This window comes from Haplochromis burtoni, unplaced genomic scaffold (assembly GCF_018398535.1).
Source record: "Haplochromis burtoni strain Fernald_Lab_line unplaced genomic scaffold, NCSU_Asbu1 Contig_147, whole genome shotgun sequence".
Taxonomy (NCBI): Eukaryota; Metazoa; Chordata; class Actinopteri; order Cichliformes; family Cichlidae; genus Haplochromis; species Haplochromis burtoni.
In genome coordinates this window covers 609,246-622,582 of record NW_024582508.1, presented here as the reverse complement: position 1 = coordinate 622,582, position 13,337 = coordinate 609,246, and the positions used below count along the sequence as shown (strand labels likewise).

The 13,337-nt window shown below is 40.0% G+C and overlaps 1 protein-coding gene across 11 annotated transcripts in view; it reads right to left on the bottom strand.

Annotated features, from left to right (window-relative positions):
- Nucleotides 1-13,337, bottom strand: part of LOC102290327 (nesprin-2) — an 86,344-nt gene that overhangs the window by 43,472 nt on the left and 29,535 nt on the right. For 10 of the 11 annotated variants that reach the window (XM_042224726.1, XM_042224733.1, XM_042224730.1 and 7 more), the window contains 16 exons: nt 11,478-13,295; nt 8,664-8,834; nt 7,644-7,796; nt 7,298-7,539; nt 5,174-7,211; nt 4,736-5,070; nt 4,510-4,654; nt 4,087-4,287; nt 3,634-3,878; nt 3,402-3,552; nt 2,850-2,993; nt 2,616-2,744; nt 1,433-1,615; nt 1,152-1,289; nt 359-544; nt 11-133 (listed from right to left, as the gene is read on the bottom strand). In XM_042224726.1, the coding sequence (XP_042080660.1) occupies nt 11-133; nt 359-544; nt 1,152-1,289; nt 1,433-1,615; nt 2,616-2,744; nt 2,850-2,993; nt 3,402-3,552; nt 3,634-3,878; nt 4,087-4,287; nt 4,510-4,654; nt 4,736-5,070; nt 5,174-7,211; nt 7,298-7,539; nt 7,644-7,796; nt 8,664-8,834; nt 11,478-13,295 (6,402 nt within the window). The remainder of the gene's footprint in view (nt 1-10; nt 134-358; nt 545-1,151; nt 1,290-1,432; nt 1,616-2,615; nt 2,745-2,849; nt 2,994-3,401; nt 3,553-3,633; nt 3,879-4,086; nt 4,288-4,509; nt 4,655-4,735; nt 5,071-5,173; nt 7,212-7,297; nt 7,540-7,643; nt 7,797-8,663; nt 8,835-11,477; nt 13,296-13,337) is intronic. The other variant, XM_042224732.1, reaches the window with a different exon arrangement.

Genomic DNA, 13,337 nt, shown 5'->3' with positions numbered 1-13,337 from the left:
ATTGCTGTACCTGTCTGTTGTGCAAATGTTCTGTCAGGGACATATTGGAGTCGTCCATGGAGGATAAAATCGTTCTGATTTTCAGCACATTTTTCTCCACAGTCTTAAGTTCAGCTTCCATGTCCTCCACCACCTGAAATGAAAATTGTCTTAGACATTTAGCTTTGTATGAACACTGTTGTGTATGCCCACCATTATAACTAATGTTTATGAGACTTTCTGCTGTCTGTACTGTAAATGCTTGCAATCTTCAAAAATCCGGCTACAATGCAAGTACAGAAATTCCACTCAATGTGCCCCAAACTGGAACACTTGATATCGCTAACAACCCAAAAGTCTGAAGTGTTAACATTCTTACTACAACAGCCTGCAAGAGCTGCTCCAGTGGCTCGAGGATGCTGCCTTGCATTTTGAGGACTTGTTGGTCATTTTGCTCCAGCCTCTCCTCCTGGGCACTGATGTCACACACCGCAGAGATTTCACCCAGCACCAACCTGAAATCCTGCAGGTTCCCCCTGATCATCTCAGAGTCATCCAGGACCAGCTGTAGATCAGAAATTTAAATCTCATTTAAATTTAACAAGAAACATTTGTTAAAGGGAACCCCTTAGGTTTGTTTTTTAGATCAAAATGTTTATTCTTGGACTCTACTAGGGTAGCTTTGCATGAGTCACAGTTCAAAAATGATCTTTATTATCCTAAACTTCACCTTGGTACAGTACCTCAGTTTATCCAATGTCAAAGTCAAATTAAAGTTGTTTCCCACACCTTTAACATAATAAACATAGTAGATTGTATAGTTTTCTGATTTACTTTACTTACTTTACTTTTATTTGATTTTAATATTATGTTGATATTTTATGACTTGTATATGCTGTTTCATTGCCGTTGTGAGGCAATTTGTAAAGTTAATTTTGAAATATATAAGAAATATATACTATATTATTATACTATTATAGTACTTATACTACACTATAATATTGTTTGTGACCATGGAATGGCAATGCATTTTAATACAGGCCTAAATACAGAGGTTTACTGGAGGATACAATCTATGGATACATGTAGGAAAAAATGAAACTATAAAGACATGAAGATTACATAAAACAGATATAAACAAAAGAATTAAGTTAGCGTGCTTCTTCACTGACCTGCAGGGACTTTGCATGATTGTGGAGGCTTTTTGCTGTTGTGAATGAGCAGGGAGCACTGAGCCATGACTGGGCCTCACCTAACCAGCGGGTGGCGCTGTGCAGAATATCTTCTAACTCCTGAAGACACTTTGGGATCTAACATAAAAGACGATATATGGAAAATGAAGCATTCAGTCAAATGGAGTGGTAAGCTAAAATAAATTAAGCATATGTAGCCTACAAATGATTTGTATTTAATATATTTATATTGGTGAGCAGCAATAGTAGTGGCACTAGACCTTGCTGAGAAAGGTTGTACGCTGCTCAACCATCTGTGCTGCATCTTGGTAGAGCTGCTGGGGCTGTGTGAGCTGGTCAATAAGAAGCTGGGCTTGATCCGGCTGCTCTTCTGCAAGATCCTGCACCTCGCTCTCCAGGAGCATCAAGCTGCTGTGCCAGGCATCCAGCTCATCCCACACATGCTGAAGAACAAGACGGTAATGTGGATTAGCATTAGTTCTTAGGAATCTGTAGCTGTTTCATTTGGCTTGAATAAAATTGACAAACAGCTTGTGGAGGTCACTCAAAGTGGCTGGAAGTTGAAGAAAATCTGACTTTATCTTAGTCAGCTATACAACTTGTAACTTTTCAAATGAGATCTGAAGTTAAATAGTTACTCAAATTATAGCATACTTTATAAGTAAAGATAATAATGATAATAAGTAAAGAGCTGTGAATTCAAAGTTGATTTTCACAGTAAAAGACTGGTTCATCAGGTTCATTGCAACAACAAAACTCCCAAACGCAAACTAAACAACATAGTGTATGCTGTGCAGTACAGTGAGGTGTGCCTGTAACTTTATATAGGAGAAACCAAAACAGCTACTGCACAAATATATGGCACAACACAGAAGAGGCACTTCAAAAAGACAAGACTCAGCTCTACAATTACACTTAATGGGTAAAGGTAACACTTTCGAGGATCCCAAAGACAGATAGTTTGAAAGAGGAGTAAAGGAACGACTATCACTGAACAGAGATGCAATGCAATCCTTAGATCCCTTCCCAGATGCTTCCCCACCCACTCACAACAGGTCACAAAAAAAGGTAGGGGAAGGTCTCACAGTGGTAATGATCCACATTTTTGTGAGTGAGAGGTGATGCATCTTTATAAATTTAAAGAAGTCTGGTTGGCTTTTTTTCAGACTGCTACTACTGATCTGGATGACCGAGAACCTACAAAAATACTATAAATGAAAGTGAGCAAGATCACTTTCTCTTCTTTCTTTGCCTCTGCACTAATTTGAATAATTTCAGCTGAGAAGCTTTTGCATAATCTCACTGACAGATGGACACACAAACAGTCAGCACTGAAAATACAGAAAGTTTAAAAAGTTGTTAACAAGACATAATTAAACAGTGGGTTTATTTATTTTTCATACGTGGACACACAAGCAAACAGAAAACAAGGAATACACACACCTTCAGGACATTCTGAGCTTCACTGACTGTTGGACTTCTCTGCTCCAGTAATGCTTTCACCTTCTCCATGCCAGAACCCAACTCCAGCACTCTGCTAGCCAGTTTCTTAATGAGGCTGTTCTCTATGAGCTGTGTGACACATACACAAACACATTTGCACCAACGGACTTTATCTTAAGATCATTTATCTGTCAGTAACAGATCTCAACAGTTTGAAATCAATTTTCTTGTCACCTTCTCTTCTGCTCTCTGCAGAGACATCTGGAGATCCTGTATTTGCTTGCCTATATCCACAGGAACCTCTGTGTATCGGCTCTGCACACTGTCTGTGATGCACTTAAGCTTGGTCTTCTGGGAAGACAACTCCTTTCTAAGCTCCTGTCAGTGTGGAAAGGACAAAAAATACAGGAATCAGACAGAGACTGGGAGTGTGGGTCAGACATTTAATACTCTACTCCCTCTACTGCACCCCTGATTTTTTACAAATGAGAGCAGCTGGACAGAAGAGTACCTAAAAAAACAGTTTAAATTGTGCAATTTGCAACTTGACTGTTATATAGCTTGTATTTCTCACTATAATGTGAACAACTTCAAATCTAACACTCATAGAAAGTAATATTTCATCATTTATGAATAATGACAATAATAAAGTTGGACATGTTAAACACTTAAAGGTGATTACTTGTTATTACATGCATATAAGAAGCCATATTATTGTTGTTTTTTAATATCTCTCTCTATAAAATCTCAAATACCAAGTTTCAAACATTAAAAGACGAAGCCCACCTGTCTTTCGCTTGGATTCAAACATGCTTCCAGTGCCGGAAGAATGAGAAACACGTGTTTCTGAATCTGTCCCATCTCTTCTTGAACTTGTCGTCTTTCTCTCTCCTCGGCCTGGGCTGCAGCTACAACCAGCAGGTTTCGTTCTTTTAAGCTGTGGGCAAAAAAGTATCTTCTCAGCATACTCGACATAAATAAATAATCACTTTCTAAATGTATATTAAAGAAGTCCCACCTCCTGACATTTTCTTGGATCTTCACCAGCGTTTTGCCAATAGGCCCTGGGGAACTTGATAAGCTCAGGGCGTGCTCCAGTCGATGCTCCAGGGAGGCCAGGTCCTGCTGCTCCTGCTCCAAACCTGTCTGAAGGATCTCAGCCAGGGCGAGAAGCTCCTGTGGATCCTCTCCAGTGAAGTTCACAGTGGTGGGGTCTCGAACCTCCGCCTGAAGTCTGGCTAAAAAGCTGCAGCACTGCTCCATCTAAGAAAATCAAATTGAAGCATCAATATCTATGGATCACTTCTCTGTCTTTTTAATCAGAAAACAGTAAAAGTCATTTGACATACTAAGTTCTGGTTAGTGAAAAGCAAACGTTTCAAAAGAGGTAAAAAATATTAATTCAGTTTTAATTTGCCATTTATTTGTTTTTTTTTAATGTACGAAAGGCTTTATTGAGATTTAAACTTACGCTTGCAGTAATGTCTTTCCACTCCTCTCCTCTCTGCTCTGTGCGTACCATCAGGAGGCCAACATCACGAAGTAATGACAACCAGTGCCTCCAGAGGGCACCAACCTCACCATCCTTTCCAACCCCACAACCCTGCGTTGGACAAACAGCTCTCAGGTCGTCTATCCTCCCAGCAAGACCGTGAAGATCTTCCATCAGAAGCTTGAAAATGTAATGAAAGTTAAAATTTAAAATCATGAAAGTCAAACAGATAATGAAATAGTTTAAGCAGCCAAAGTCAGCTAGATTAGCACTGTCTTTCTTAAAGCATTTTTGCAAGCATGGCTAAACAGTTAACAATTCTATGCTGTCAAAGTGATTAAATGCCAGGTTCAAACAGATACAATACGTAGAGATAATGACATAAAGCTGACTCTAACCTACCTGAGCTCTTCTTTGTTGGGCAACACATTTGTCATATGATGTCTCATGTTCTGCAGCACATTCTGAAAGCCTTTCCTCAAACTGTGAAAGATGTTGACAAATGTCTTTGTGGCACTTTTGGTGACTTTGCTGTCTCAATTCACACCTATGAGAACAAGAAATGTGAAGAAAATACATAAGACGCAAAGGTACAGAGATTTACATTTAGAAATTGAGAACCAAGTACCTTTGCAAGGTCTCAAGCCTGAGCTGCCCCTGGGCCTCCAGTATGGCTCTTCCAACCATTAGCTGGCTGAGGATGTTGATGTGGAGCTGCTCGGTCTTTGGGAAGGAAAGGCAGGGTTCACGAGGTACCCGTTCAACAAGGTGGCAAATATGAGCGTGAAAACCTTTTTCAAGAGTTTCTAAAGCCTCTTGGGTCTGTCTTTGTTCCTCAGCACAATCCAAAAACCCTCCAGTAGCTGACAAGAATGTTGCTTCAGCATTGTGTAGGAAGCCTATTGCTCCTTGAGCAGCCCAGTGATAATCTTTCAAGGATTCTCTAGCTTGTGATAACATGACCTGTTGAACAGATGTTACACAATAAAGAAGAGTTTTTGAAAACACCCAAACATGAACCCAAAATATGAACTATATATGAAATATCTAAATAATTTAAGCTTACCATCTGCGAGTGACATTCTTGCATGACTGAATCTCGAAGTGAATATAGTTCCTTGTAGTTCCTCAGGTCAGTTTTTTCTTTCTGTCCCAAATTTTCCAAAACTCGCATCCCAGACTCCATACTTCGCCAAATGACCCAGTATCGTTGTAGTGCAATATCCATGGCTGTTTCTTCTGGACTGACTGGTTCAGGTCCTTCCAGCTCGACTCTTATGCTTTCTAAGAGTTCTATATAAGCAGGAAGCTCTGAGTCAAACTGTAAACCTAGCAGGAGCTGAGCTTCTAGGTTTTTGATATCATCTGTGCCAAGAGTCTCCCAAGACTCCAAAGTATCAACTATATGATGAATCCTTTCCCTCTCTAAATGAAGAACAGATGGGTGCAACTCCTGAGCTATAACCTCCAATTGATTTGTTGCTTCTTGACTTTGTGTTTTGACTAAAGGAATCTCAACGAGGACTGTTTGGCATAGTTTAAACCTCTCATCCACACCGAGTGCTTTGTTTTTGGCATTCTGGATTTGCTCTTTGACAATATCTTTAGATTCCTCCATTTGTGTCTTTAGGTGCAGAAACTTTTCTTGTTCAAAGGCACTTATGCTAAGAGCTTTGAACCGGTCTTCCAGTTCCCCGATAAAACACAGAACAGAGCTTCGCTTGGGCTCCAGGCAATGCTGAAGCTCCTGAATTTGACATTGATGCTCCATTAGCATGTGTTTCCATTGTGCAATCACTGAAAGGGTTTCTTGGGTCAAAGGGATCTTCAGCTGCTCTAGATCAGCAGAAATTTGCTTTAAACTAGCCTGAATGGAAGATAACTCTTCATCTGAAGTAGTGCACTCATGAATCAGCTCCTTTAATTCCCAGCTGGTGGCTTTCTCATGAGCTAGCAATCCATCTAATTCTGTCCAAAGGCCTGAAAGTCTGTTGACAAGATAGCGGCTCTCTGCTGGACTCAACCCTATGGCTATTTTCCTGCAACTTTCTGACATCACTTCCACCAGTTCTAGCTGGCTCTCTATATCCACTGTGGCTAATTCATGACTTTTCAGGTCGTTCTCTAGCTTTTTGAGGTCCACTTTTGAAATATTCTCAATGTGAGTGCAGGGGTTTCTTTTAGCATGCGTTTCTGCTAACCAGGCATCCATGCTAGCAAGCTCGCATAACAGTTTCTCTCTCTGTTTAAGATCTTTTTCCATGGTGTCAAGAACAAGATCCAAACTGTCAGCAATAGCTTCATAAAGGTCTTCTACTGTCCTCAACACTTGGTCACTTTCTTCATTTTCGATATTAGAGGCCAACTCTTTCATCTCGTCAACTTGTACTCTCATCTTGGACTGTCTAGATAAAATATCAGCCTGAAATTTCCTCATTTCGACAATCTGAATACGAGCCTCCTCTGGGAAAAGAGCTAACTTTTTCCCAATAGAGATATGATTTTCTGCCTGCTTAGCCCATACAATCAAGTCTCGTAGCTGTTTGTTGATCTTAGTTGGAGAACTGTCACCACAGCTAAGTGTGACAGAATCAAGTTTCTTTTTGGTGACCCCGAGCAAGGAAGCCAATTCCTGAAGACTATGCTCGATTTCATCTTTCTCCTTCTGACCTAGAGAAAAATTGTTGAGAGCATCTGACTGGGACTGTAAATGTATGTAAAGCTGGTTATACAGTTTTAGGTCTGTGGTCAGACAAACACATTCCAAGGCACTTTTGCTGTCAAGGTTTTGACAGTCGGATTTCTGGAGAGCTTCGAGTTTGGCTTTTAGCTGTTCGGCTTCTTTCAAAAGAAGGGAGGATTGACAGGTGGAGTTGGAGGCATGCCGCAGAGCTCTTTTGATACTTCCTTTTAGAAGCCGCCATTCTTCCTGAACATTTCCAAGCTGACCAAGAAGAGCACCTGAACTTTCAGCGTCACTCAAGTGCACTGACAACTGGCTACTTAAGCGTAGCAAACCTTCCATCATAGCTTTCTTGTGTTCCATTGTTTGCAGGAGCACATGAAGCTTTTCAGCCTGTAGTGCACTGCTTCCCAAACAGTGTCTAACGAAATCCAGAACAACAAAACAACAATTAGTTAACAGTATCAAACGCCAAGTGCACAAAATCCAACTCACAAGTTTACTCACAAGCTCGTTTTTTCCTTCTCAGCGGCTATAACCTCCAGAAAAGCTCTGGTGAGCTTCATCTGCTTGTGGTACTGTTTGACCTGCTCCAGTTGTGCTGCTTTGACCTGCACTGTGGCAGAAGCATCTAGCAGTGCTGCGCTCCATTGGCCTGCAGCACTGTTTAAGGCACTTGGTTCACAAGCCTTAGAGGCACCTGAGTTTTTTAAAGTAGCAACTTGTTCCTGCACAGTGCGCTGGTACTCCTGCAGTACACAGATGAGACATTTATAGATATTTGTGCAATTTTTAATTTTAACAAATCTGCATATTCTTGCAAGAAAGATGTAAATACAACTAGAGTGTATACCTTTGCTTCCTCCAGTTGTTTGGTCATAGCTATGACACTGAGTTGGGCTGGTTGATATCGACATGCGAGAATCTTTTGAACAGTTCGTACCAACTGAATCTGTTCACCAGGAGAAGACTTCAGATACCAGTTTAAATCTATATGTGGTGTTCTCTAAAAAAAAAGAGCAATACAAGAGTTAGACACAAAAAACATTATGTTACAGAAAGTAATGTAAGTGAAAAAATAATATAAAATAGCTACATTTAAGTAATCCAGAATTGTTAACCACATTATACAGCTGGGAAAAATGGACTGAAGAATTATGTTTAAAAAAACATGTACTGAAAGGACATAGCTGTAATAACAGATAGGGCAGTGAAACCAAGAAAACCAAGAAACTGTGTATATATTGTAAAGACAGCAAATACAAACATTCAATATAAATTATCATAGAGATCTAGTTTAGTCTGGTTGGTTTACACTATTATAACATTTATAACTTTTACCAGGGATCTTTGTGATTAATTATCATTGTCAATTTATAAACTATTTCAGCTTTCTGTGAACAAACACTCAAACTAGGATGATGGAAGCTAAAAAAAAATCCAACAGCTGTATATTGTGTGCAATTAGACTTCCTAACTACAAACAGGAAATCATTGTATCTCATAGATACTTCCTGTCAGTAGCATCAAGGGAACCCACAGGCATCAATCAAAACACTGCCTTTCTTATCTGCTCATTGTCCCATGCACTTGCTATTTTTAGACACATGCATCTGTACTGAAAATCAAACAGAAAAAGTAAAAAATATATAGATGCATGTTATATTTCCATGCTATCTTGCTATGTATTATTTGCTAATGCAGATTTATGAGATTTATGACATAAACATAAACAGTAAAGCTCACTTAACTTTAATTCCCTCAGTCCGAATGTTTTGTTCTGACTTTTACAAGTAGCATTTATTAAATGTTCAGCACAGCAAGCCTACAGTAATGCAGTATATTATTATAATTAAAACGGGTTGATACTCACATTTATTATGTTACTTCTTTCCACCACATTCTGGATATCAGAAAAAATATCCTGCATGGTGTGCTTTTCTTTGCTGGAGTTTGCCGGTCTGCTTGGTGTCTCTTTAGAACCCAGATCAGCTGGTGAACCCGGGGCCGTCCTCTCAGGCTCCATGCTCTCTGGGATCTGACGCTGAAGACACAGAAGACAGGGGTGGTGTCACATTTTAGCTTTCTTCTTCCCACATGTTTGTCTGTGCATAATGACAGAACTTCCTGTTCTCTCCCTGCTCCGCCAGTGCTAAATATTATTACGTTTGACGGTAGCCCGGCGAGTCGGTACATTTAACACAAGAATGTGCCGGAGAAATAAGCAGTCTGCCCTGGGGGACAAGGGCTCCTTTTATGCTCTCCTGCTAACTTCTTTTAGGAAATAAATGATTTGTTATAGCTTGCCTAGACAAGAAAACAAACACTAAAACAAGGCATGGGATGCTAGGTTACAAACAGGGAGGTGCTTTTTTAAAATATCTTGGACATGACTAAGGTGTATACCACCAGGAGGGTGGAGCTGAACGATGATATGAAAACATGCTGCACGTTTTATGTTTCTAGCACAATACAAAAGATAATTTTTTACACTCAAACACAAGCTTGCCTGAATGGCAAAATGTTATAATAACATTAATGTTCTTCAATGAAATGGTGCACAACCGGCAATGAGTGGTTGTAAATGTTTTCTGTATGACTTTATCAGTCTCTTGCATCATTTCAGAGGAATTCTATTCCACTCTCCTTTACAGCACTGCCTCAATTTCATTGAGGTTTCCAGCCATTCATTTCTGCACAGTTCTCTTTAGGTCTTTTTGTTGTAGATTGGCTGCTGTGCTTGGGATCACTGTCCCGTTGCATAGGGCAGTTGTGGCCAAGCTTTAGCTGTTAGGCAGATGGCCTCATATTTGGCTCTAGAATACTTTTATTTACCAAAGATTTCACAGTTGAGTGAAAGAATGCAAGGTGCCCGGGTCCTTTGGCCCAAATCATCAGCCCTCCAATGTTGTGCTTGACAAATGATATGAGTTATTTGACAAATAACTGGTATGTGGTGCTTTGCATTATAGCCAAACATCTTTTGGTCTCATTAATCCAAAGGACATTGTTCCAGAAGTCTTGTGGTTTGTTCACATGCAGCTTTATAAACTTAAGCAGAGCCATTTCTCCTGGCATCATTTCCAAACAGGCCATACTTGTTTAGTCATTTTTCTAACGTTATGTGATGAAATGTAACATGGTAAATAGACTGGTTCTTATGTAGCGCTTTTCTATTCTACCTGAGCACTTTACACAAAATGTCTCATTCACACAAGCACTTTTTTCTATGCTTAAGTCTCTGCCTGATATTTAACTCCAACGAATGCATCAGAGAACAACCTGGATTTAGTGTCTTGCCCTAGGATGTTAGCCATGCAAACTGGAGAAGTCAGGGATTAATCCACCAACTGTTAAGTAAGTATTAAGTATTACATGGTGTGACCTTTGATTGAATTTGCTGGTCCACTCTTGAGAAGTTGTTGCTACAGTTGCTACAGTACATTGTGTTAACAAACACCTGAATGCTCCAGATGAGCAAAGTGCCCAAAACTTCTGCTTTTATAGCAGAGGTCACACTTGCTGGTGACTAGTTAATCAAGTGCATCCAATTATAAATAAACAACGTGGCTTTTATTTGTCCTTTTAATTTATGTGAAAACATTACGTGTGTGCTGAGTTTTCACAGAATTGCAGTCCTATGAAAGTTATGACAAGGTCAGATGGTCAATGTGCTTGTGTAATAATCTGGGAACTTTGTAACTGACTGTTCTATTAAAAATGCTTTAATTATGCCGATAATGAAAACATCGAGTTGTCTTAAAAATATGTTTCCAAGCCTGGTGTCAGTTTCATTTACACCTTTTTTCATCCTCTTGTCTGTCGTATCTAATGTCTGATCTTCTTTTGGAGCTGCTGCAAGCAGGGCACAGGCATGCAGCTGATATCACAAGAAAATCCCAAAAATCTTGTGGAGGCTTGCAAATGTGTGTACTTGCATGCTGCATAACTTTAGTTTGTGTAAAACACAGTGACAGCCAGTTTATTCGTTTCACTGTGAATTTCCCATAAAGAAGTTTGAAGGGATTTGAGCAAAATGGTGGCATTTGAATGGAAAGTGTGAAAAGAAAAAATGTATTTAAAGAACACAAATTCCCACTAAATTTAAGACAAACTTTTTTGATAACTTCACAGTTGCAAAATGTCAGAAACACAGCTTCTCTCTCCCACACACATATTCTCTAGCTTTAAGGTAACGTAGGGAAATAACAATGGTTGTTAAATGTCAAACAAGCTTCATGTAATTTTAGAAAAAAGGTACAGATGAATCACCTAGAAAGTCTGGGTTATTCATCATCAGGAAGTTCAAATGCAAATTAACACTTTTTATGGAAAGTTCCAGAGACTGTCAGCTTACAGATCACAGCATTAAGCAGCTCTGAATTTATTTACAGGTATTTACAGTCACTGACGCCTTCTGACTGCAAACAGGGGGAGTTCCAGTCTTTCCAGCCACCTGCTGGTTTACCACCTGCTATGCCAGAATTACAGCATCTAACCAAATTACCACTGATGATGATAAGTGAAAAAAAAATTAGAAAAACATAATGGCTTTTAATGCCTGTCTGTTAGAATATATATATATATATATATATGTCGATTGCCTAGCTTCTTAGACATATTAAGTCCGGAAAGAGCAGAACTGTGAGGAAAAATCCAGTCAGTAAAATTTTCAAATGGCACCTACCTGTTCCTGTGTTACTCCCATGTCCTCTAGTGCTGCAGGCAACTTCCCCTCATTTTTGTCTTTTGGCAGCGAAGCAATGTCTCGTTTTACTGGCAATTCTGAAACTTTACATTCTGTGCTTTCAAATTCATTTGCTTCCTCTGTGTTTTCTCCCTTTGGCACCTCCTCATATGCTGCTTCTGTGTTACATACAGTGCTATCAGGTGTCACTTGTTTCTTGCCAGAAGCAAATATATGTGTGCCATTTAAGGCCCCCCCACTTTCCACAGAATCATCCACTGTGCTCTCTGTTTGCTCCCCAGAGTCACAGAAATCTGTTGTCTCCTCTAATTTGACATCTGGAAATGTTGTTTCTGCTGTCTGTGCACCAGCATGCTGACATTCAGCAACAGCGCAACATGATTTAGAGGATTTCGACACCTTGTTAAGCTTTAAACCATGGGTTTTGTGGTTTTCTCTGCATGGTAATTTGGCACTTGAACAGTTTGCTTCTTCCAAAACTGTATTCACTAACACCGAGGGGTTTGATTCAGGACTTGCACAAGAGTTTGGGAAGGTAACCTCATCTGATCCAGCACTAATTAATGTGGTAAAGTGCCCTGACTTATTCTGAGGAAATGCTCTGCTGGAAACCTCTGCAGGCCTAGCATTAGAAAACTGTGTTTCCTGTGAATATCCGAGTAAATCAGGGCTGTTGGCTTTTTCACGTTTCTGCGTGTCGAATGGCTGCGGCTCAATGTCTAACACTATGGTAAATACCTTTGCTGGGCTACTTTTGACACATTTAGAGAAATTCTCCTTTTCTTGCACATCGGCGACTGCCTCACAAGTCTCTGATTGTGCTTCAAATGTGCACTGTTGCAATCCTTTGTCTGATTCCTGACTGTTTGACGTCATAAAGACTTCAGTTTTCATCTCTGGGAATCCTGTACCTGAATATTGTGTGTTTTTTTCATCCGAGAACCCCACTTCCTGGGAGCATAAACCAGAATTTTCCCGTTGCTGTATGTCCTGTGGGTCCATGTCCAATACAACAGTGAACACTTTCTTTGTGGCGACACCATCGTCCTTACAGTGTTTTCCCTGAGCATTTGTATTTGCCTTGAATGTCTCCAATTGTGCTTCTAGATGATTAGACACAGTATGTTCAGAGGCAGTAGTGGGGAAGTTGTCTGGCTTTGTTGGTGGTAATTCTATCAAGGATGTGACACAGTGTGCTGAATCGATTGCTTTAATGTTGTCTGCACCTACAGCTGAGAATTCTGAGACAGAGGTGAAGGTGGTGTCACTCTGCAATGGTGTGTTTTCTTCCTGAGCTATTAAGCTTTTGTTAAGCGTAGGATGTGAGTCTGGCACTAATGGCCCTGTGTCATTTCCAGAAAGTGCCCTGAGTGCGCTATTATCTTTTGACCCAAGATAAGACTTCAAGTGTAATTCTTGTGGTGTTAAGTGGCGAGATTCTAGCTGGGTCTTTAAAACATTGGGAGTTTCTGAACATGTGGCTAAGGCATCATCTTCAGTTTTTACCACGGCTGCTTGTTCTTGTTTTGTGGCATCGGCTTCCACATTTGAACCTCCTGATACTTCTGTATGAAGTTTGGTGCCTTTGGTTTGAATTTTGTTGTCATTCTGATTAGTTTCAGAGTTTTCCTGGTTGTGTGGTGCACAAGAGAAAGGCGAAGCTGTAAGACCCACTGCTGTAGTTTTATCACTTGATGCCAAATGAGGTGCTCCACTTTCATTTCTTAGACTGTCTTGTTCACTTCTGCTTGGCAAATCTTTGTTTTCCAGTTGCACATTGCCATGAACGTGAATGACCTTTGAAATAAACAATATTAAAAACAATAGTAATGTTATGGC